General features: G+C 38.0%; 1 protein-coding gene across 3 annotated transcripts in view; it reads left to right on the top strand.

Moving 5' to 3' along the window:
* The window catches only part of STK33 (serine/threonine kinase 33), a 192,084-nt gene that overhangs the window by 132,698 nt on the left and 33,405 nt on the right, over nucleotides 1-25,981 (top strand). For all 3 annotated transcript variants that reach the window (XM_040258432.1, XM_040258431.1, XM_040258433.1), the window contains 6 exons: nucleotides 2,787-2,925; nucleotides 5,794-5,882; nucleotides 7,715-7,799; nucleotides 20,445-20,520; nucleotides 25,178-25,290; nucleotides 25,741-25,826. In XM_040258432.1, coding sequence (XP_040114366.1) covers nucleotides 2,787-2,925; nucleotides 5,794-5,882; nucleotides 7,715-7,799; nucleotides 20,445-20,520; nucleotides 25,178-25,290; nucleotides 25,741-25,826 — 588 coding nt within the window. The remainder of the gene's footprint in view (nucleotides 1-2,786; nucleotides 2,926-5,793; nucleotides 5,883-7,714; nucleotides 7,800-20,444; nucleotides 20,521-25,177; nucleotides 25,291-25,740; nucleotides 25,827-25,981) is intronic.

Below are 25,981 nucleotides of genomic sequence, written 5' to 3' on the forward strand. Positions count from 1 at the left end.
TGGAGAGAGATGTACTCCACGTCCACCTACTCCTCCACCATCTTGTTTTCCTCTGGGTAGATTCTTGATACATATGTGCTAGTTAGTACTTTGTTGAAGAGTTGAGGGTGGGATCGGCAGCCACCTACAAATCTATAGTGCTTTCTTTGTGTATAGCCTTACCCTCTTTAGCAATCTCGCCTGTGGAGTTTAGTTGTCTTGGCCTTCCTGGACTCTCAGCACCATCTCCTCAGTTCATGTAGACTGTTGAGCTCTGCTTGGGTTTTCTTTCCCTTCTCTGTAGCTTGGAATCTCTAGACAGTAAGCTAGGATAATCGTGGGGCTTGTCTCATAGGTTTCTCCTCTGTCAGGCATCACTGCCTTGTGCTGCCTGATGACTAATGTCTGAAAATTGTTATTTCGTGTATTTTATCCATTTTTTAGCTTGTTTCAGGAGGGAGGACAAGTCTGGTCTGTTCCTTCATTTTGGAACATAAGTAGGAGTCCAAATCTAGAATAATTTGAAGGCGAAGGAAACCGTCATCTGTGATTGTATTTTTTACCTATTGTTTGCCTTTGATTCACAAAGGTCAGATCTGTCTCCCCATCTTCCCAGCTCACACAAATGCCTAGACTTCCAGCTGAAGCCATCTTAAAGATTAAAGGGAATTGTTAACTAACTGGTTAGGCTAAGGTAGTAATACTGATCATCCGTTGACTATGTACGGTTTCTTGTGAGTCCACATATTCTCCAGGCCTACACAATTATTTTTTAATCATTCCAGAAAGACTTCTGATAATAACTTTTATCAGTTTACATGTTTTAAATTGATCAATTTGTATTGTAAGCACTGCTAATGTAACTTTGCCTTCCAAATAATTCACTTACCATTTCATTTCATGATCTCTGCCATGCTGTCAGTGGAAAAACTATGGCCTAATTCAAAAGCTTATTTTTGCATTAGACTTTACAGAATTCTGTAGTTACTTTTGAAATTCTAAAGCATCCTAAGGTTTAGTGAGTCAGAATTTTGACTCTAGGAAGAAAGGTTGTTCACCTTCTCTTGCTTTCCTGCTTGCTGACTGAACACAGAAGTTGCATCACGAGTGGTAATAGAATAGGATCAGGTCCCAGAATCGTACAAACAACAATGAAAATGTAGTGACACAGGACACAATGGAGACATGGAGGCTGTTCTGTGTCTGAATAGCAATAGGTATGAGAAAGGCATGCATTTTAGTTGACTGGGAATCTTTCTGACTCAATAGATGACCTGACTATTGGAATACTTAAAGTGAGTATAAGAAACATCCACAGATACAGCAAATATGGAATAGGCATTTCATTTGTGCCTTTACCACTTATACCCCATTAGTCACTAAGTTCCACTATTTCTCCCTCTGCATATTTTCACATCGTTTTCTTCTTTTCTTCATTCTGCTCCTCACATCTACCCTTTTATGAACAGAGGTCAGTATACACAGCATGTGAGCCAGTCGGGAGTGCAGCCTGTTTTTTTTATGGGCTGTAAGTTAGGTTTTTCCCATTTTTAAATGGTTGGAAAGAAAGGTTAAAATAGTAATATTTCATGACATGTGAAAATTATATGAAACTAAGTTTCAAAGTCCATAAATAAAGTTTTATTGTATTGTTTATGGGTGCTTTTATGCTGTGACAGCAGAGCTGAGTGGTTACAGAAGAGGTTGTATGGCCTGTGAAACCAAAAATACTTTCTGTATCTGGCTTTCACAGAAAAGAAGTTTGTTGAGTTCTGCTCTGCATTGCTGTTGGAGTGGAGTGTTTGTTTAGAAATGCAGAATTGATGATAGCACATACACTTCCTCCACTGCAGACATGAGCTTAAAAATTTTCCATGGTGGGACTTCCCTGGTGGTCTAGTGGTTAAGACACTGAGCTCCCACTGTGGGGGGTACAGGTTCGATCCCTGGTTGGAGATCACAGAGTGGGTAAAAATTTAAAAAAATATCTTCAGTGGCTACTTATTGCATATGGGGGAAAAAAATCCAAGCTCCTTTGTGTGACATCCAGGACTCTACAGCCTGGCACCAACCTGTTCTTTCTGGCCTCCCCCCTCACCATTCCAGTCTGCTCTGACTTACCAAAATGCTATTAACACTGAGATATGTGTTATTCTTTAACTGCCAGTGTTATTTCCAGCTTTGGAGTCTGCAAATGCTGTGTGCTATGCCTGTCCTTGCCCATCTTTTCTACCCATAAATCCCTGTTCAGTCATCCAGACCTGCCTGAAATGGCACCTCTTCACAGTGAGTGTTCTTTAGGCTCGCCCCCTCTCTGTAACCTCATCACATTTTGGACAGTCCTCTTCTGTTAGCACTTATCACATGACATTGTGGTTATAACCATACTCTGAGCTCCTTGGAGGTAAAGAGTATGTTTTATGCTTGCTTTTTCCTCTAGTAGAGCTCCCCTGGTGGCTTCTGCAATGTAGGAGACCTCGGTTCGATCCCTGGGTCAAGAAGATCCCCTGGGGAAGGGAATGGCTACCCACTTCAGTATTCTTGCCTGGAGAATTTCATGGACAGAGTAGCCTGATGGGCTATAGTCCGTGGGTTTGGAAAGAGTCGGACATGACTGAGTGACTAATGCTTCCACATTTTCCCCTCTAGTATCCTACAGAGTACCTTGTACATGACAGATAGCAACTATGTTAAATGAATAGACTGATTAAGATTATAATGATATTTCTGTTCTCTGTATACAATATATAACATTTAAACATACCCAACTAAATAATTTGTGCTCTCTCTCTTTATATTTATGTCAGAAAATGTATCTTGTGATGGAGCTTTGTGAGGATGGGGAACTCAAAGAAATTCTGGATAGGAAAGGTCATTTCTCAGAGAATGAGACAAGGTGGATCATTCAAAGTCTCGCCTCAGCTATAGCCTATCTTCACAATAACGGTAAGAAGAGGATCATCCAGCTTATTGACACCATAAAGGCAGATAGCACTTTTGTTTTAGGGTGATTGCATTCAGGATTCATAGTCACAGAAGTAATGCCTACTGATACAGAAAATTTCATTTTAAAAATTATATTTTTTCCTTTGTAACTTTATTGATATATTTTAATTAGAAACAAGACAGGTATGCAATTACATTGTCCATGGATAAGAATGAAATTATGAACATTTCTATTCAACAACTTGAAAAGAAGCTAATATTATTAAATCCAAAATAGAAAATCAATAGAAGTGAAATTTCTAAAAACTCATATATTAATAATAATGTTAAAAATCTGCATATACTAGGCATTTAAAAAATTTTTAGACTTAATTATTAGAGCAGTTTTAGGTTCATAGCAAAATTGAGAAGTTACAGAGACTCCCAAATACCTCTGTCCATGCATGCAAATACTTCCCCATTATTAGCATCCCCTGTCAGAGTGGTTACACTTGTTACAGTTGATGAACTTGCACTGACACATCGTTATCACCCAAAGTCCATTGTTTACGTTAGTGCTCGCTCTTGGTATTGTACATGCTATGGGTTTTGACAAATGTATGATCCACCAGTAGAGTACCATATGGGAGTCGTTTCACTACTTTAATATCCACATTTAAATATTATTCTAATTCTTCTAATTGCTTTACTATTCTTTGGTATTATTGCTACTGTTTTTCCTCATGCTCCTGCTTTTTTTTTTTTTCCCTTCAGTGTTAGTTTGGCTTACATGTGACCTTAGAAGCTTCTCATTTTATCAGTTTGGTTCAGTTCAATTGCTCAGTCATGTCTGACTCTTTGTGACCCCATGGACTGCAGCACACCAGGCTTCCCTGTCCATCACCAACTCCCAGAGCTTACTCAAACTCACGTCCATTGCATCTGTGATGCTGTCCAACCATCTCATCCTCTGTCATCTACTTTTCCTCCTGCCCTCAATCTTTCCCAGCTTTAGGGTCTTTTCCAATGAGTAGGTTCATTGCATCAGGTGGCCAAAGTATTGGAGTTTCAGCTTCAGCATCAGTCCTTCCAATGAACACCCAAGGCTGATCTCCTTTAGGATTGACTGGTTGGATCTCTTTGCAGTCCAAGGGACTCTCAAGAGTCTTCTCCAACACCACAGTTCAAAAAAGATGAAAAAAACTGTTCCAGAGAGGTCAGAGGACATGGTTAGGTGTGCAGAGCTGGTGCTGGAACCTAGGGGCTCATTCAACAGATGTTCCCTAAGCACCTACAGCATTGAGGTTGGTCCTAGAGTTTACAGAGGTTCAAACACAAGGCACCTGCCTCTCAGGGAAATTGGTGAGAGATGGCGTATGGAAACAAACAATATGATGATTTTTTGAGAGCAATATAGAGAGCATGGAGCATAGGTGTACTAAGTGCCTCATTTGATTTGGAAAGTCAAGCAAGAATTCACAGAGGAAGCAAAACTTGAGCTGAGGAATACAAACTCAGGTGAAAAAGGGAGGGCTTTCCAGGCAGAGAGCAAGGATTTTTGCAAGAGCAGAAAACCAAAGATTTGATATTTTGCTAATTTCAGTTCTCCCACATTAAGCTATAAAGTCAGTATATTTCAAACTAAATCTTAACAGGATTTATCATGGAACTTGATAAAATTATTTTGAGAGGGATGAGAATAGTAAAGAAAACAATGAAAAAGAACAGTGGAGGCAGCAGAGAGACTTGCCCTGCCAAGTGTCAAACCACATTATGAAGATATATTAGTTAAAGTTTTGTGGTGTTTATGTAAGAAGAGATAAGAACAGTAGAAATTCCAAACACAGGTTGAGTGTGGAAGGGAACTGTAAACAACTAGGAGTAGTAGACAGTCCAGGGCTCATCCAGCCTCCTTTCCCCAGAAATTATACCTATAGCTTTTTAAGTTTAGGGAAATGATTACAATGGACATGGACTGGATCAGTTATTTGCAAAGGAAATATTTGGTACATGAGAGTATTTGCATGTACATAAAAGTCCTGCCTGAGCCCTGACATGTTCAACTGGAGATTTTGTGTCTCATGGGTTTTTGTTTTTAACTTTAATGTATAAAGAGTAGAAAAGTGGGACTGATGGTGCAGAAAATATATTGAAATAAGTATAGCTTGTATACATGTAGCCAAGTTGCAGTATGTTAAATGTTTATGCTGACAATAACATGTGAATAGAAGTAAAGAGGTCATCCTCTCTTTGAAGAGTGAAGGACTTGGGAAAGCTTCCTCCTGCAGGAAGTAGCTAACCTTGCACATGGTCCTCTTTCACACTCACCAGGCCATTCATGATGAAGAGAGGCCAGGTGGAGCAGGGGGCTGGGGAGAGGTCAGGGAGTCAAAGAAAGTGGCTCCAAAGGTTAGAAACGTGGACAAAAGGGATATGAATATAAGGGAATGAAACAGGGGAGAATTATATATACCTGGCCCGCCTCAGATTTTTTTCAACAGTTCAGTTCAGTTCAGTCGCTCAGTCATGTCCGACTCTTTGCAACCCCACGAACCACAGTACGCCAGGCCTCCCTGTCTGTCACCAACTCCCAGAGTCCACCCAAACTCATGTCCATTGAGTTGGTGATGCCATCCAACCATCTCATCCTCTGTTGTCCCCTTCTCCTCCTGCCCTCAATCTTTCCCAGCATCAGGGTCTTTTCAGATGAGTCACCTCTCCACATCAGGTGGCCAATTCACCTTCAACATCAGTCCCTCCAATGAACATCCAGGACTGATCTCCTTTTTCAACATCAGTGGATGTTAACTGGTCAAGTTCTATTTGTGTCCACTCTAATTATTTTTTCATTATCCATTTCATTTGATTTGTTGTTTATTTTCTTGGTAGATATAGTACATAGAGATCTGAAACTGGAGAACATAATGGTTAAAAGCAGCTTTATTGATGCTAACAATGAAATGAACTTAAACATAAAGGTAAGATATTAGAAACGGTGGTAAACATTTGCCTATAAATAGTTTGATCAAAGTGGCAATGTACATCCTCTTTTTTAGATACATTTCAGAAGCTTTTTAACAGCCAAAAATAAGCAGCCTGTGCTAAAAAAATTAAAATTTTACAGAAGAGGTTGTGACTGACAAGAATAATTTTACAAGTTAAGTAGTGCTACTGAATTTTTTTAAAGTAGATATTCATTTGGATAGTTCTGAATCATTAGTTAATAGCAAACAAACAGATGCTCTGATTTCTAATTAATTGCAAAATTATGCCTGGTAGTTTGATGTAAATGTGTTACAGATTCAGAGAAAAAGTACACCTTGGCTGTGCCTTTGATACTAAATTAATGCTAAAGTCTGTATTTCTCATTTAAAAATTTCTTGGGTATTAATATTTATGTCATAAGCACAGTTAGTATGCCAAGTATTTATTCTTGAAGACTTTATTCAAATTAAATGTTCTTTAATGTCAAATAAATGATCAGATACATTATTTATTACTTAGCATTTTAAAAGTGGTTGCTTTCAAAATATATGAACGTATTAATTTGGGAATAAAATGCTGTCTTTGAATAACTTGCTCTGTTGCATTTATAACATAAATAGGATTAACAGTATTGCTGTTATACTCAAATAAATATTTTTAGATGTTTCCATTATAAGCTCTATGAGTGCAGGAATTCTGTGTGTGTCTTACTCACTGTTGGTATCTGGAATAATGCCTGAAATATAGTATGTGCTCAATATTTGGTGCATGAAGGAATAAATGCCTTCCAAAGAACTGGGTCATGAAAACTTTTATATATTTGATACCTGTATACATTTTCTATGGAGAAAGATAATGTATCATGATGCTCCAAGTAGGGTCATCGTGAACACTCCTGGAGAAATTTATTAATCTCTTTAGAGAAATAGTGATATCACATTGTTGATAGGAACATTTTCTTACTCCATAAGGTACTGAAAACTTCACATTCAGTGTCTGTGGACCACAGTCTTATCTTTGGTTGTGTGATCAGTAAATGTGCCTATTTTTTCTGCTTTCAGCCCAAGGCTGTTCCAACTTGGGAGACAATACCAGGGGCACACACTGAATATTTAATAACCAAATGTTTAATGACCAAGATTTAGACCTGAGCAGAAAGCCTGCAGTTGTAGCAGTAGGCCTCCCGTGTATTTGTAGTTATATTGTGTATTTTTTTTCCTGTTAATTTGCTTCTTGTAGTTTTTAATAGTGTAATAATTTTTAAATTAGTATACTCTAGAAACACAGAGGAAATAATAGTAAAGAAAAGATAGCATTGACTAGAGAAAATATTTAATAAATAATTATAAAAAGGAGTTTGAGTACTGACAAGAATAATGATTTGCATTTATAACAGTCCTTTAAACTGAAACATAGCTTGAGCATCAGAAAAATAGATAATAAACTTACCAAGGCCAGAATGTATTTTACAATGAAATAACTTTATAAAGATAAATTTTTATTTTAAAAAATGTTAAATGCCTTCTTGGAAGAGTAACTCCTTATGTTGAACTGGTGAATTTAAATTAGAAGGAGTGAATAATCAACATTATGGGTGTTTTTTCAAAATTTGAAAAAGCAAGTTTCTCTTGACCAGGTTTCTTTTTCACAAGGAGGGGCTGGTGGGAAGGGGAAGCGAGGTCCTTATTAGTAATGCAAGGAAAGCCCCTCTGTCCTCAAGAATTCCTGAATTAAATGCAATACAGTGTAGTGAAAATCCTGTAGGCAGAATGTGTGAACTTTGGATCTGGAAAACTGGTGACTCTCTGTGAATTTCTTCTTGCAGGTGACTGATTTTGGCCTAGCAGTGAAGAAGCACGGAAGGAGTGAGGTCATGCTGCAAACCACATGTGGGACACCCATCTATATGGGTAAGTTAGGAGGCTTTAAATGATTTTTTTTTTCCTATAGAAAAAAGTAGAACAACTTGTGTGGATTAAAATTTGAGCAGTTTGATTTTGCATCGTGACTTAATGGCCCTGATCAAGCTACCTTTTCTTTTCTTGAAAGTGAAAGTATTTTAGTTGTTGTCACAAATTTCATAGTTCTTATCTTTGGAGATTATAGTCTTCATCATTTCTCTGGGCTCTTCTTATAACTGTTTATGTCTCTTAGGTAATCATACACCCAAACCTAATTATCATTTTGTTAATTCATGCTAAAATAATGCATGTGTTTTGCTTCTTTCCATTTTTTATCCAATTTCATTGCCATCCAGTAGTTTTTCATAGAGTCCTGATTAAATATATTTCATAAACCAACAGCTTCTCATTTTTGTAAATGTGATTTTTAACAGCATTCTTGAAGTATAATTTAGATACCAAAAAAATGTACCATTCAGTGATTTTTCATACATTCACAGAGTTTTACAGCACCGCCACAATCCAATTTAAGCAGTTCTACCTCTAGCAGTTGCCTCATGCCCGTTTGCTCTCAATCTCATTCCCATCCCAATCCCAGGTAACCATTGGTCTTTGTCTCTCTAGGTTTTCTGTTTCTGGATATTTCATATAAATGGAATCGTACAACATCTAGGCTTATACACCTGGTGTTTTTTCACTTGGCATGATGTTTTTGAGAGACATCCCTGTTGCAGCACATATGCGTAGTCTGTTCTGCTCTATTAGTAAACAGTTGTCCATTGTATAGATATGCAACACTTTGTTTATCTATTTATTAGTTGATGCACATGTAGATTGTTTCCAGTTTGGAGCTATTGTGAATAATCCTGCTTATGGACATTCGTGTTCAAGTTTTTATGTGGGCATATGGTTTCATTTTCCCTGGGTAGCTACAAAGAAGTGAAATTGCTGAATCAATATATTATTTATGTTTATACTTTTTAAGAAACTACCAAACAATTTTCCAAAGTACTATAAGATTTTACCTTCCCACTAGCAAAGTATGAGAGTTCCAGTTTCTTCACATCCTTTCTAACTCTTTATATTACTTATCTTTGTAATTATAGCCATTCTGATGGGTAGGAAGTAGTATCTCATTGTGATTTTTAATTTTCATTACCTTAACAACCAATGATGTTGAACATCTTTTCATGTACTTATTAGTCATTCATATATCTTACAATAGACATAGGTGAAATGTCTATTCAAATTTGTATCTATTGAGACGATCATATACTTTTTAAATTTATTAAAGAAATAATTGCATTAATAGAAATGTTGAACCATCCTTGTACTTTTGGATTAAACCTCACTTGGTTTGATATATTGCTATATTCAATTTGATCATAACAGTATGGATCACAACAAACTGTGGAAAATTCTTAAAGAGATGGGAATACCAGACTGCCTTACCTGCCTCCTGAGAAATCTGTATGCAGGTCAAGGAGCAGTAGTTAGAAATGGACATGAAACAACAGACTGGTTCAAAATAAGGAAAGGCGTATATCAACACTGTATATTGTCATCTTGCTTATTTAACTTAAATGCAGAGTGCATCATGTGAAATGCCAGGCTGGATGAAGCTCAAGCTGGAATTAAGATTGCTGGGAGAAATATCAATAACCTCAGATATTCAGATGCGCCACCCTTATGGCAGAAGGTGAAGAGGAACTGAAGAGCCTCTTGATGAAAGTGAAAGAGGAGAGTGAAAAACCTGGTTTAAAACTCAGCATTCAAAAAACTAAGATCATGGCATCTGGTCCCATCACTTTGTGGCAAATAGATGGGGAAGCAATAGAGATTGTGACTGACTTTTTTTTCTTGAGCTCCAAAATTACTGAAGATGTGACTAAAGCCATGAAATTAAAAGACACTTGCTCCTTGGGAGAAAAGCTATGACAAACCTAGTCAGCATATTAAAAAACAGAGACATTACTTTACCTACAGAGGTCTGTCTAGTCAAAGCTATGGTTTTTCCAGTAGTCATATATGGATATGAGAGCTGGACCATAAAGAAAGCTGAGCGCCGAAGAATTGATGCTTTAGAACTGTGGTGTTGGAGAAGACTCTTGAGAGTCCCTTGGACTTCAAGGATATCCAACCAGTCCATCCTAAAGGAAATCAATCCTGAATATTCATTGGAAGGACTGATGCTTAAGCTGAAGCTCCATACTTTGGCCACCTGATAGGAAGAGGCAACTCATTGGCAAAGATCCTGATGCTGAGAAATCTTGAGGGCAGAAGAGGAAGGAAGTGACAGAGGATGAGATGGTTGGGTGGTGTCATCAACTCAGTGGACATGAGTTTGAACAAATTCTGGGAGATAGTGAAGGACAGGGAAGCCTGGTGTGCTGCAGTCCTTGGGGTTGCACAGAGTTGGACATGACTAAGCAACTGAACAACAACAAATAATTCAGTTTGTTACCACTTTAGTTCAGAACTTTGAGTGTAGCTTTCTTTCCTGCTGCCCTTATGTTTTTTGATGTTAGGATTATACTATCCTCATTTTAAAAATAAAATATTTTCATTTTTTGTATGTTCATGAACCATTTAAGTAATAGAAATTACCTACTCATTAATTATTTGATGAGATTTCTCCATAAAAATTTTTGGTCCTGGTACCTTGTGGGGATAAAATTTCTATTATTTTCTTTTTTTAAGTTTCTGTTTATTTACTTATTTTGGCTGTGCTGGTTCTTTGCTGCTGCACGCGAACTTTCTCTGGTTGTGGCAAGTGGGAGTTACTCTTTGTTGCAGTGTATGGGCTTCTCTTGTCGCAGAACATGGGCTCCAGGCTCTCAGCTTGTGAGCCGAGTTGCTCCATGGCATATGGGATCTTCCCAGACCAAGAATCAAACTTGCGTCTACTGCATGGGTAGGTGACTTTCTAACCACTAGACCATCAGGGAAGTCCCTATTATTTTTAATTTATATTAGGTTATTTAAGTTTTTCACATCTTGAATCATTCTGATAATTTATATTTTTCAGAAAATTGTTCATTACATTGCGATTTTAAATTTTATTGGTATAAAGATGCATATTACATTCACTTGTAATTCTTAGATCTGTGGTTTTAGCTCCATATTAATTCTTAATATTTATTTAGAAGGCAATATAATTTAATATTAGCAGTATGGCCTCTGACATCACTGGCTAACTTGGGACTCTAGCTCTGCCACTTGCTTTCTGGTTAGCCCTGTACAAACAACTTTGTTATAGTTTCTACTTTTGTATAATAGAGATTATGCCACCCTTCTATAAAAAAAAAAATGAAGGACCTGTTTTGTGTCAGACACTGTTCTAGGTGTTGGAAATATAACAATGAACAAAACAAGAAAATGTGTGTTGGTGCAAACATTAATAAGAAAGATTAGAAAAAAATATCTGGTATGTTAGCGAGAAGCACTAAGGAAGAAAAATAAAACAGAAAAGGGGAGAAGACGTACTTTAGGATGGTAATAATAATATCTTTTTATCAGATTGACATAGAATTAAATATAAAGTGCTTAGCACAGTCCCTGGCACTTAGTGCTCAATTTTAGTTTTGATAATAATACTAACCATTTTTCCTTGATCAAATTTATTAGTGGCAGGACTATTTATTGAGCTTTCAAAACTCCAGCTTAAGTCTAGTGGTATTTGATTTTCATTGATTTCTACTTTTATTTTTCTTAATTCCTTCTTTCTACTTACTTTTGGTTTATTTTTAAACTTCCTAAGTTAAATGTTTATTTTCACTCTTCTTATTTTCTAATAAATGCATTTAAGGCTGTATATTTTCCTCTGAGTACTTCTGTAACTGTTTCTTTTATTATACAGTGTTCTGTTATTAATTTCTTAATAGTCTATGATTTTTGTCTTCTTTAATCCAAAAATTACTTTGAAGTGCTTTTAGAATTTTCTGTGGGATGTATTTGACACTCATATGATTTTGTGTTAATTTATCTAGCCTTTTGGTTTTCTATCTGATTTTCTTCATTTTACTAGGTAATTATGAGTTAAAAGATTTCAACTTTTAGGAATTTTCTCTGTGGTTGAACACAGGTTCATTTTTGCAAACATTACTTTGGATATTTTGAAAGCATGTACCCTCAGCCCTTTATATCTGTGGGTTCTACACCTGCAGATTCAACTAACCAATGATCCAAAGTATTTGAGGAAAAAGTTTTCAGAAAGTCCTAAAAAGCAAAATTTGAATTTAATACACAGTGACAACTATTTACATAGCATTTATATTGTGTTAGGTATTATATATCAATCTAGAGATGATTTAAAGTATATGAGACAATGGTAGGCTGCAGTCCATGGGGTCACTAAGAGTCGGACACGACTGAGTGACTTCACTTTCACTCTTCACTTTCATGCCTTGGAGAAGGAAATGGCAACCCACTCCAGTGTTCTTGCCTTGAGAATCCCAGGGACGGGGGAGCCTGGTGGGCTGCTGTCTATGGGGTCGCACAGAGTCGGACACAACTGAAGCGACTCAGCAGCAGCAGCAGCAGCATGGGTAGGTTACATTCAAATATTAAACCAGTTTATATAAGGGACTTATGCATCCATGAATTTTGGTATCTGACAGGCCTGGGGGCTAAAGGGTTAGGGGCTGAATCCTGAAACCAATCCACTACAGAAAGCGAGGGACAACTATATACTCCTTGTTTGTCAAGCATAAAGGTGTATGTATGTGTGTGTTTATAAAAACATGATACTTTTGTGATTCAAACTTTTCATTTTATTAATTTTATTGAAATATAGTTGATATGTATGGTCATTTAAATAATTTTAATTCTTCAAGCCCATTAGCAAAATTTATCTTTCCATTTGTTTGTGCTGTCTTCAGTTTTTTCTCCCAGTCTATAGGTTATCTTTTCATTTTGTTTGCTGTAGGGAAACTTTTAAGTTTGAGTAGATCTCATATGTTTATTTTTCCTTTTATTTCTATTGCCCTGGGAAATTGACCTAAGAACACATCGGTATGATTTATGTTAGAGAATGTTTTGCTTATGTTCTCTTCTAGGAATTTTATGGTGTCGTGTCTTATATTTCAGACTTTAAGCCGTTTTGAGTTTATTTTTTTTTGTATGGTGTGAAGATGTGTTATAAATTCATTGATTTGCATGTGGCTGTCCAACTTCCCCAGCACCACGGTTGAAGAGATTGTCTTTTTTCTATTGTGTGTCCTTGCCCACTTTGTTGATGGTTAATTGACCATAGGTGTGTAGGTTTATTTCTGGGCTCTCTGTTCTGTTCCATTGATCCATATGTGGGATTGTTCTCTTAATTTTTTCTGATAGTTTGTTGTTAGCATATAGAATAAATATCTGCATATTCTATGTCTTGCTATTCCACTGTATTCACTTATTCTACTAGTTCTCTGGTGGCGTCTTTAGGATTTTCTGTACATAATATCATGTCATCTGCAAACAGTGGCAGTTTTGCTTCTTCCTTTCCAATTTGGATTCTTTTTACTTTTTCTTATCTTGTTGCTGTGGCTAGGACTTCCACTACTTTGTCGAATAAAAGTGAAAAGAGTAGATATCCTTATCTTGTTCCTGCTCTTAGAGGATAAGACTTTTTTACCATGTAGAAGGAACAGGTAAATGCTCTCAGTTCTTTACCACTGAGTATGATGTTCACTGTGGGTTTGTCATTATAGCCTTTTTTATGTTGAAGTATGTTCCCTCTATTCCAATTTTCTGGGGAGTTTTTGTCATACTGCTACTGCTGCTGCTAAGTCACCTCAGTCGTGTCCGACTCTGTGTGACCCCAGAGACGGCAGCCCACCAGGCTCCCCCGTCCCTGGGATTCTCCAGGCAAAAACACTGGAGTGGGTTAAAAGTGAAAGGGAAGTCGCTCAGTCGTGTCCGACTCCTAGCGACCCCATGGACTGCAGCCCACCAGGCTCCTCCGTCCATGGGATTTCCCACGCAAGAGTACTGGAGTGGGGTGCTGTTGCCTTCTCCGTTTTTTTGTCATAAATGGATGTCAAATTTTGTCAAAAGCTTTTTCTAGGGATGATCTCTAGGGATGATCATATGATTTTTACCCCTCATTTGTTAATGTGGTGTATCACATTGATTGATTTGAAGATATTGAACCATCCTTGAGTTACTGGACTAAATTCTACTTAATCGTGGTGTGTAGTTCTTTTAATATATTGTTGAATTTAGTTTGCAAGTTTTTTACATCTGTGTTCACCAGTGATATTGGCTTATAATTTTTTTTTTGTAGTATCTTTATCTAGTTTTGATAACAGGCTGATGCTGGCCTTGTGAAACGAGTTTGGAAGTATTCCTTCCTCTTTAACTTTTTGGAATAGTTTGATAAGGATAGGTGTTAACTTTTCTTAAATGCTTTTTATAATTTACCTGTGGCGCTATCTGGTATTGGACTTTTATTTTTGGGGAATTTTTAAGTTACTGATCCAGTTTCATCACTGGTAATTAATCTGTTTCTGTTTTTCCCTGATTCAGCCTTAGGAGATTGTGTATTTCAAGAAATTTATCTCTTCCCTCTAAATTGTCCATTTCATTTGGTATATAGTTGTTCTTAGTAATCTCTGATGATCCTTTGTATTTCTGTGGTATTGGTTGTAATTTCTGTTTCATTCTGATTTTGTGTCTTTTTTCTTAATGAGTCTTGCTAAAGGTCTATCAATTTTACTTATCTTTTTAAAGAACTAGCGCTTAGTTCTAAGTCTGTCTCTTTTGGTGATCTTTTCAATATCTTTTTAGTCTCTGTCTCTTTTATTTCTGATCCTGATCTTTTTTTTGGTCTCTTTCCTTCTATTAATTTCAGGTTTTCTTTGTTCTTCTTTTTCTAGTTCCTTTACGTTAGATTGTTTATTTGAAGTTTTTCTAATTTCCTGAGGTAAGGCTTGTATCTCTATAAACTTCTCTATTAGAACTACTTTTTTCTGTGTCCAGTAAATTATAGATCATTGTGTTTCCACTTTTATTTCTCTTTAGGTATTTTTGATTTCCTCTTTCATTTCTTCAGTGGCCCATTGGTTGTTTAGTCGTATGTTATTTAGACTTCATGTCTTTGTGTTTTTGCAGTTTCTTTTCTTTTCATTTTGCCCAATTCTTTCTGTCTAATTTCTGTGTATTAGGTATGTTGGTTATATCTTCTGATCTTTGAGAAATGGTGCCTTATATAGGCAATGTCCTGTGGGGACCACCAGCGTGCTCCCCTCTGATCACTGGAGTTGTATGTTCTAGGGGTGTCCCCTATGTGGGCTGCATGTACCCTTTTTTGGTGGGACTGACTACTGTGGACACACTGGTAGATGGGACTGGCCCCCAACCTGCTTGGCTTTGAGGCTGTGCCACATAGTGACTCTGGGCTTGCTAGAAGGTGAGGTAGGCTTAATGCAGAATTAACTGCATGGCCTATGTAAGCCGTGCTTACACCTGCTATTGGCCTGCTGGTGTACAAGGCTTGGTGCCTACATGGCTGCATGGTAAAGGGGAGTGTTAGTTTGCTGGGCAGTGGGCCAGGTCTTGGCAACTGTCTACCAGGGGTCGTGGGGCTGGTTTGTGCCTGCTGGTGGGTGGGGCAGATCCCGGCACTAATAAGCTAGAGGGAGGAGACCAAAATGATGCTTGCCAGCACCAGTGTCCATGTGATAGAATGAACTCCCCACAATGGCTGCTGTCAGTCTCCTGGGGCAGTCCTAGCTGCTTCCTCCTTCCCTGGGAGGTTTTCCAAGATCTGCAACTGGGTCTGACCTATTTTTCAAACTACTGCCTCTGAGCTGGGTTTCAGAGTGTGAGATATTGTGTGCACCCTTGAAGAGCAAAGTCTATTGTTTGCTCTAGCACTCCAGCTCTCCTGGATATAAGCCTTGCTGGTTGTCAAAGCCAGATGTTCTGGGGGCTTATATTCCTGGTGCAGAACCCCTAGACTGGGGAGCCTGATGTGGGGCTAAGAGTCCTCACTCCTTGTGGAGGAATTCTGAGATTGTGACATTCCTCCTGTTAGTGTTTCACTGACCTGGAAATGTAGGTTCTAACTATAGTATGTCTCCTCTCTTCCTTCCCATATTCTTGTACTTCCTACTTTATGTCTTAATTGTGGAAAATTATGTTCTGCTAGTTTTCAGGTCATCCCTATAAATAGTTACTCTGTAAGTAGTAGTCTTTAGTTCTGTCATCTCAGCCCCCAGTCCATATTATTAATTTTGCTTGCTTCCTCTGTTTATTTCTAAGAGAGTTATTAAAGTCACTCACTAATGTAGGGCTTTAGTAGATTTTTTGTACTTTTAGTAGATTTCTTAAAAATATTCTTTATGGAAACATAATTTGTATATAATAAAATACACAGATTTTAAGTGTAAAGTTTAATGAGTTTTGACAAATATATATACTTGCACATTACCACCTCAGTGAAGATATAGAATATTTCCATCACCCCAGAAATTTCCTTTGTGTCCCTCTCAATCAATCCCCCACCCAAACCTTAGCAACCACTGAGGATTTCCATTGCCTTAGATTAGTTTTGCTTGTCTAGAATTTATACAAATTGAATCATAAGTATATATTCTTTTGTGTCTATCTTTTTCTGTTCCATGTAATGATTTTGAGACTTGGCCATGTTGTTATATCAGTAGTTTATTCATTTTTATTCCTGAGGAGTATGCCTGGTTCATTGTTTGTCTATTTGATGCATAAAGTTTCTAAGTTGTTTTATCTTATTTGGGAAGAGGCTACTTTAGATTCTGTTCATATCCTCTTGTTGGCAAAAGACATCTGGTCTGTAGTTACAAGGGGAAAATATATCCAAGCGTCCTGAGTTTTATGCCTGCTTATTAGTTGTCTACACTGATAACAAGTGAGAGAACAAGAGAGAAGACAGATGGTTTGTGGGGCTTTGCTGACTTCCTAAATGGCTCTTTGGCACAGTTGCTCTGGCCTCTGCCTCCCTGTGAGAGCTGTGATGACAGTTCACGTAGAAATGCCCCTGGTAATTAAGATGACTCTGAAACAATGAGGGCTCTGAATTCCAGGCCCCCACTGTGTGGTAGACCTACGTGGAAATCTGTCAGGGAATCAGATCATGGAATCGGCCCCTGTCATAGACACATGGCCATAGAGCAGCTTGAATGTTTATGATTCGGTATCTAAAAGTTTAAGGAGGGTTACAGAATACAAGTAACTGCTTAAAGGAAAACAGTAATTAGTTAATTTTAAGTGATCTGAAGACAACTTACTTAGTTTGTTAATCATCTATAGTTGAGTCTTTTCTCATTCTTTCTTCTGTTTACCTTTCAGCTCCTTTTTTTGTTGCTTTTTAGTTCCTTTAAAATAGTTAGAGGAAATGAAATTTCATTTGCTTTTACTGGTTACAGACACACTGTTGTGTGTGTGTGTGTTGGGAGGGGTGATTGAAACTGTTTTCTAAAGTGAAAACACCTTTTACATGGGAGATGCTCTATAACTGTGTTACTTTAGGGGAGTCACTTAATATGTGTATCCAGACCTTAATTTCCTCACTGGCAAAGTGAGTCAAATGCCTATGTACCCATCTCACATGATTCTTAACATAATTTATATGAATAGCATCACTGATGCAAAAGTACTTTGTAAATTTTAAATTTCTATTCAAATACACACAGTTGACCCTTAAACAATGTGGGAGTGAAGCTACGAATTAACTTAGTGTTGGCCCCCCGGGGTGCGCCCTAACTGTAGAGTTGTAATAGAAATATTCCTGGAATAGCAAGCATATTCAACTTTTTAAAAAGCCAGCCATTATTTAAAAATCTAATCATTAAAAAAGACCTTCACGACCCAGATAATCACGATGCTGTGATCACTCACCTAGAGCCAAACATCCTGGAATGTGAAGTCAAGTGGGCCTTAGGAAGCATCACTAAGTGGAGGTGATGGAATTCCAGTTGAGCTATTTCAAATCCTGAAAGATGATGCTGTGAAAGTGCTACACTCAATATGTCAGCAAATTTGGAAAACTCAGCAGTGGCCACAGGACTGGAAAAGGTCAGTTTTCATTCCAATCCCAAAGAAAGGCAATGCCAAAGAAGGCTCAAACTACCACACAATTGCACTCATCTCACACGCTAGTAAAGTTATGCTTAAAATTCTCCAAGCCAGGCTTCAGCAATATGTGAACCGTGAACTTCCAGATGTTCGAGCTGGTTTTAGAAAAGGCAGAGGAACCAGAGATCAAATTGCCAGCATCCAGTGGATCATCGAAAAAGCAAGAGAATTCCAGAAAAACATCTATGTCTGCTTTATTGACTATGCCAAAGCCTTTGACTGTGTGGATCACAATAAACTGTGGAAAATTCTTCAAGAGATGGGAATACCAGACCACCTGACCTGCCTCTTGAGAAACCTATATGCAGGTCAGGAAACGACAGTTAGAACTGGACATGGAACAACAGACTGGTTCCAAATAGGAAAAGGAGTATGTCAAAGCTGTATATTGTCACCCTGCTTATTTAATTTATATGCAGAGTACATCATGAGAAACGCTGGGCTGGAGGAAGCACAAGCTGGAATCAGGATTGCCGGGGGAAATATCAATAACCTCAGATATGCAGATGACACCCCCCTTATGGCAGAAAGTGAAGAGGAACTAAAAAGCCTCTTGATGAAAGTGAAAGAAGGGAGTGAAAAAGTTGGCTTAAAGTTCAACATTCAGAAAACAAAGATCATGGCATCTGGTCCCATCACTTCATGGCAAGTAGATGGGAAAACAGTGGAAACAGTGTCTGACTTTATATTTTGGGCTCCAAAATCACTGCAGATGGTGACTGCAGCCATGAAATTAAAAGACGCTTACTCCTTGGAAGGAAAGTTATGACCAACCTAGACAGCATATTCAAAAGCAGAGACATTACTTTGCCAACAAAAGTCCGTCTAGTCAAAGCTATGGTTTTTCCAGTGGTCATGTATGGATGTGAGAGTTGGACTATAAAGAAAGCTGAGTGCCGAAGAATTGATGCTTTTGAACTGTGGTATTGGAGAAGACTCTTGAGAGTCCCTTGGCCTGCAAGGAGATCCAACCAGTCCATCCTAAAGATCAGTCCTGGATGTTCATTGGAAGGACTGATGTTGAAGCTGAAACTCCAAAACTTTGGCCACCTGATACGAAGAGCTGACTCATTTGAAAAGACCCTGATGCTGGGAAAGATTGAAGGCAGGAGGAGAAGGGGATGACAGAGGATAAGATGGTTAGATGGAATCACCGACTCAATGGATATGGGTTTGGGTGGACTCTGGGAGTTGGTGATGGACAGGGAGGCCTGGTGTGCTGCGGTTCATGGGGTCACAAAGAGTCGGACATAACTGAGTGACTGAACTGAACTGAATCATTAAAGGATGTGCTGCTGCTGCTGCTGCTGCTAAGTCGCTTTAGTCGTGTCCGACTCTGTGCGACCCCGTAGACGGCAGCCCACCAGCCTCCCCCATCCCTGGGATTCTCCAGGCAAGAATACTGGAGTGGGTTGCCATTTCCTTCTCCAATGCATGAAAGTGAAAAGTGAAAGTAAAGTTACTCAGTCCTGTCCGACTCTTCACGACCCCATGGACTACAGCCTACCAGGCTCCTCCGTCCATGGGATTTTCCAGGCAAGAGTACTGGAGTGGGGTGCCATCGCCTTCTCTGAAAGATTGCTACCTCAAAGTAAAATAAAGTTCTACTTTGCGAAGATTGTTTGAAGGAACCCTATCATCTCAATAGATGCAGAAAAAGTGTTGACAACATGCCACATCCTTTCAAAGGGCTTCCCAGGTGGTTTAGAAATAAATAAACCACCTGTAATTCAGGAGACTTGAGTTCGATCCCTGGGTCAGGAAAATCCCCTGGAGGAGGAAATGGCGACTCACTCCAGTATTCTGCCTGGGAAATCCTGTGGTCAGAGAAGCCTGCTTGGCTACAGTCCATGGGGTCACAAAAGAGACAGACATCACTGAGCAACTAAACAGCAATAACAACAATCCTGGGCCCATTGTAAGTAAGAAGCACAGAGTTGAGGAGTCAGAAATACCTGGACCCTAGGCCTCCCCTGTGACTAATTGCCTCTTTGATTGAGTTATATTATAGGCACTCTCTCTTTGTCTTAGTTTTCTCATTTAGAAAATGTGGAAGATAATTCATACTGTCATAGGAGTGCTATGAAGTTACTATCACTACTGTTATTTTGCCAAAGTGATTTATAACCATTTATCTTAAGTTTCTCTGTAAATCCAGATTTCCACATTTTGGGCTTGCTTTAAATTGTATCTACTTAAGACATGTTTTCAAAACTATTTTTGGCAAAAACTAAGATATTGTTGCCTTCTACTATAACGCCATGATCTTTGCAAGATCATTTTTTAACAATTTGAAAGAGATGAAAAGTTGTACATGTAGCTAGCTGTGCAGCGTGTGCCATCATTCCATTAGAAGCTAAATGACAGGAGGGAGGATACAGCGACATCAATTGTTAAGGCCTGTACATTATTCATTCAACATCTGCTGTTGGTTCTCTTTTTCCCTATGGGGGAATAAATTACATCACATCAGCACATTTTTCATGCTTTGTGTTTAAGCATTTAAAAGTCATTTATTGTATTATTAATATTATTTTATTTCTGCTTGTTTGGCAGCCCCTGAAGTTATCAATGCCCACGACTATAGCCAGCAGTGTGACATTTGGAGCATAGGTGTCATAATGTACATTTTGTAAGTAGCCTGCTAAATGTACAGTTTTAAATGAATGGGTGTCCCCTAACAGTGGAATTACATAGATTTTAATTTAAAGCGAAACAGTTTAATGTCAAGAAAGCAACTGAAGAAACAACTGGGAAGTTATTCTAAAATTTGTCTTATTCATTGTCAGGTCCATCTATTAGGTTTTTTTTTTTTTAATACAATCAACTTGTAAGTTTCAACTTTGCTTTTCATTGATCTGTAAATGCTGCAATGCACTGTATGATCTGAGCAAAGTGAAAAACTTGCCTCAACACCTCTCTGATCCTTTGCTACAAACCAAAAGCTTGTTCGTCTTTTCTTGAGACTCACAGAGTATCAGGTGGATTCACTTATAGAGCATCAGGTGGAGGGAAGGTCCTGGACCAGCACTAGGGTTCCCCCATGGACAGGGCATGTTCAAGCAGCCGGCAGTAACCAGATAAAGGTTCAGTCCAGGGTCCAGGGAGTATTCTGTGGTTCCTAATTCTCTTCATGCTACTGAAAACATTGGTCTTTCTTGTTCTCTCTTTTGTCTCGCTCCCAAGATTCAGTCAGACCCCATGGCCTACACTTTTCCTTTGAGGCATCCTCACATATTATTCAATTTCTCTTCACTTGTATCATTTCTCCTTATGATCCCTTTCTAGAAGATTACAGTGTCTTTTGGTCTGTTTTCCTTCTTCTGGTTCATCCTTCACACAGTTGTCAGGGTTGTCTTTCTAAATCACAAATCTGGTTATACTGCTTTCCTGACTAACAGCCTCTGTTGATTCTCCCTTGCTAGAGAAACTGTCAGCGCAGCCCCACATGACATGATGCAAGGCTTTCCCAGCCTGGCTCCAGCATGCCTTTCTAGCCTTGGTCTGCACGTGTGTTCCCATGCACTTACCCTCTTCTGGTGTCCACTCGAGGCTGCTCCTTAAGACTCAGGTGCCCTGTGTTTCATGCCTCTGGGTCTTTGCTCATGTAATTCATTCTGCCTCAGTGTTCATTTTTCTTCTGTACTAACCTCTTTCCTGGGTGTGTCCAGCTCATACATTAGCAACTTCTATTTCCCTGAGTCCTACTCTGCCCCAGCAGAGTTAGTATGTTCATTGTGTATATACATTCCCTTACTCCATGGGATTTAAGGCAACATATTAATACAAAGGTGCATGCAAAACAGTAACACTGAAAGAAAAACAATAATATTTAATCAGGCAAGTGTGCACATGTATAAGTTTGATAGAATTAATTTTTCACTTTTCTGTGTTCTCATTATACTTCTAAAAGCTATATTAAAATGTAATGCAATTATTGTATTATATGTATTGTCTCTGTTTTTCTTGCTCTAAATTCCATGAAGGACAGAGATCTGATTCATCTTTGCATCCCTAGTATCTGGCACCATAGTAGACATGTAGTCAGCGCTCAATATATGTTTTTTATATTGAATTAAAGTGAATTGTCTGAGAGTGTTCTGAAAAGTTAGTGGTCATTGTTCTGCTTCTTGGTGAGTATGAACATTTTTATGTTGATGCAACATTAGTTTTATGGTCACATTGAAGATTTCACTGTGCACTACCTCTTCCAGATCGTTTCTAAATATTGACATCACAGTAGTTACATTTTCACAGTCCTGTGAAATGAAATACACAGGCAGTAGAAATTGGATGTTGTGATTGTAGCTGTAACTCAGATACTCAACACATCACTGCTTAGACTGCATAAAGTATAAATGTATTCACAAAATTTTTGATCATTGTTTTGTGCTGCTTAGGATTATATTAAAACTCTGAGCCTTAGTTTTAAATTAAAATATAGCTATTTAAAATTAGTGTTTTATTCTCTCATGACTTCTAGACAATACAAGTCAAACATAACATATATATGTAATCTATTATTATACCAGTTGTGGTGTTTGCTGCCTTCTTGATTTGAATTTGGTGTATGACATGTCTTAAATTTTTTCCTCCTACTTAAAGATATAATTTTAATTTTTCTGCTTCTGAGCGTGACTGCATATCATAATAAGGACATTTTTTTTTTTCCTTTACAGTAGATTCTTACTTCAGAGAAGGCAATGGCACCCCACTCCAGTACTCTTGCCTGGAAAATCCCATGGATGGAGGAGCCTGGTGGGCCACAGTCCATGGGGTCGCTAAGAGTTGGACACAACTGAGCGACTTCACTTTCACTTTTCACTTGCATGCATTGGAGAAGGAAATGGCAACCAGCTCCAGTGTTCTTGCCTTGAGAATCCCAGGGACTGGGGAGCTGGTGGGCTGCCGTTTATGGGGTCGCACAGAGTCAGACACAACTGAAGTGACTTGGCAGCAGCAGCAGCAACAGACTCTTACATAGCTAATCAGTGCCTGTTCATTAATCTACCTGAGCCCAGTGGTCTTATAGATCATTTCCTTCACCAAGGGCATAAACATATTACCTTCTCCAGGGGCGGGGAGGGGTTTCTTGTTTATCAGTTACCCCTGATTCATTGCTACTTAATTGGACAATGATAGCATACTTTCTCAAGGTGAAATTAATATAAATGCTCTTTATGGGCACCATCTTCTGCTGTTTTGATTCCTGTGAAACAGAAAATAATCAGAAGGCCTTAAGAGGCATTTTTCATGTCTTCGATTCTCTTTTCTGGATGTGCAGAAAATTGCTGTCATAAAATTTCATGTGCTGCTGATTGACCAACCATTAGATACATTTTGTGTAAGTAAAATTGTAAAGGACAGAAAAAAGTGAAATTTTAAAAACATAGCCCTTGAGCTATAGTTGCATGTTAGGCAGTATAGGAGCAGCTAAGAAATCAGTGAATGTGCATACCACTGGTTGTTAACAGACTCAGTGGAGCTGGGCTTTTGCTCTCCTGTACTTGTTATAATAGATAGTAATTGCCCATAAGACCATTTTTCTGACTTTTTTTGAATGGCATTTAAAAACTAAATAATAGTAAGGCAAATTGAATCAGAGAGAGAAGGGTTAGAATGAGCTGGAGAAAGAGAAAGTATTAAAATCAAAGTTTGTGGAACAATTTAATATTTATTGCTTAAAAAGAACCTATTGGTGATGAAAAGCTCTGTTGTCTACCCTAGTTCGATAAGCTACTAGGATGAAAATGACTCCCCCTCTACACTGGAAAAATCATTATTATCATAATCATTATCATGTAGAATATTTATCAAATTTAGACTTATTCACGGAGAAGGCAATGGCACCCCACTCCAGTACTCTTGCCTGGAAAGTCCCACGGAGGGAGGAGCCTAGTGGGCGGCAGTCCATGGGGTCGCGAAGAGTCAGACATGACTGAGCGACTTCACTTTCACTTTTCACTTTCATGCATTGGAGAAGGAAATGGCAACCCACTCCAGTGTTCTTGCCAGGAGAATCCCAGGGACGGGGGAGCCTGGTGGGCTGCCGTCTATGGGGCCGCACAGAGTCGGACACGACTGAAGCGACTTAGCAGTAGCAGCAGCAGCAACAGCAGCAAACTTACTCAAAAAATACTAATGGGAAAGATTTTTAAAGAAACTTAAGAGAAATGTAACTTAAAAAAATCAGTAAAAATCTGTTAAGAGACCTAGAAAACTTCCTTATGTACATAACAGACCAGCATTTGGAAAGTGTAATGGACTTATGCCATTTTATTCTTTCAGTAATAAAGTGGAAAAATATAATCCTGAGAGCTGAAGAATAGACATAGAGAGTTAGAATTGCCTCTGTGATGAGTCCAGGTCCAACTTCTGTCTGGTTGTCATTGGGAGAATCTGGTTGTTGTCTACGGAATTGCCCTCAGATGTTGGGATTGACAATAAAGATGATGGCTAACATTTGCAACTTTTAAGCACATAGTTTTGGACTGGATCACCTACTGATGCATAGGCTTGCCATGCTCTTTGTAAAGTATAGCATAGTACTTCCTTTAAAAGGTTCTAAAGACTCATAGTCCTGTACTACTGAATTTATAATAAGTCCATGCTTACTGTATACACACTACTCATGGCTTTACTGACACTGATTGTTACATGTACTCAGCTTTCACACTTCCAGACTGAAGGGTCAAATTCATCATCTGGTTTTCTGCCTTCAGATTTTCTTCATTTTGTATATAATTTTTGAAGAGTTGTGGCTATTTTAATGGATTTTTTATTTTGACTCAGAGCCAGTAGGCCCCACGATCATTCTTACCATCATCACCAGTCTTTGTGTAACATTTTACTATGGATAAAATTCTTCCATTGTCACTAGAAGAAGTAATCTCATTAGACTGTGATGACTCGGTGTATCTAAGTCCAGTGTACCTTAAGGCATAACCTTACCCTTGCTCACATTGAAGTGTTTCTCCTCTGTTATACACCACTATTACTGTGCACCTAAACTCACACACCTTTTTGTATTTTAACCCCATTTAAGCTTAGTGTTTCGCCACCTGGAAGAGCTTTGCACATGTGGAAGTTCCAACGGATACAAGAGCCTAGCACTAATCTCCCCAAACCCCTTTTTTTCCATTTCTACATCCAGAGAAGTTCCCACCTCTTCCTCTCCTTTACTTAAATATGAAGCACCACTGCTTTCAAGTCCTATGGAAACTTAATTTTTAATAGCCTTATTTTGATTGTTCAAAAGAAACTAAACAGAATGATTGCCTTTGCTGTAGATTATGTGGAAAAGCACCCTTTATGGCAAGCTCAGAAGAGAAGCTTTTTGAATTGATAAAAAAGGGGGAACTACATTTTAAAAATTCAGTCTGGAATTCCATAAGTGATTGTGGTAAGTATAGATGTTTTATTATTTATTAAAGCAAATATGCATAATATAAGAAAGCCAGCCAGTAATTTAGATACTTTAAATCTCTGAGTAGCTGTTAAATTTACTTGTAGAAATAAAAACTATTTACTTGTGGAAATAGTGCTATCTTCACTGTGACTTTTATAGTTGAAACTTTAAACAAAAACAGAAAATGTATACTAAACATTGAAGAGGAAATTTTCTGATCAAATCGTTTATTTTTACTGAAGACTATAAACCAGGTAATTCAGTCAATAAAACCTCACTTTCGGCCTTAAACTTTATTTAGTATTAGCCATATGTACTGATGATATTTATTCTATAACTAATATGTTTCCTTCGTGTCATACAGACCTAATCCTAAAATTGGAAAATATGTGATATTAATTATAGTCAGGATATATAAGATAGGATTTTTTCCTTTATTTGCAGCTAAAAGTGTTTTGAAGCAACTTATGAAAGTAGACCCTGCTCACAGAATCACAGCTAAGGAGCTGCTAGATAACCAGTGGTTAACAGTAAGTTTCAGTACTACTGCCTTTTAAAAAAAATTTTGGCATGCTATCATTGCTTATTTCTTTTCATCTGGCCTTATAACCTATATATAGTCTTAAAACAGTCATTTAGTTTCATCTTCTGACAAGTTAAAAAAATTATTGAGTGCTGACACATT

This window comes from Oryx dammah, unplaced genomic scaffold, assembly GCF_014754425.2.
Source record: "Oryx dammah isolate SB20612 unplaced genomic scaffold, SCBI_Odam_1.1 HiC_scaffold_17, whole genome shotgun sequence".
Lineage (NCBI taxonomy): Eukaryota > Metazoa > Chordata > Mammalia > Artiodactyla > Bovidae > Oryx > Oryx dammah.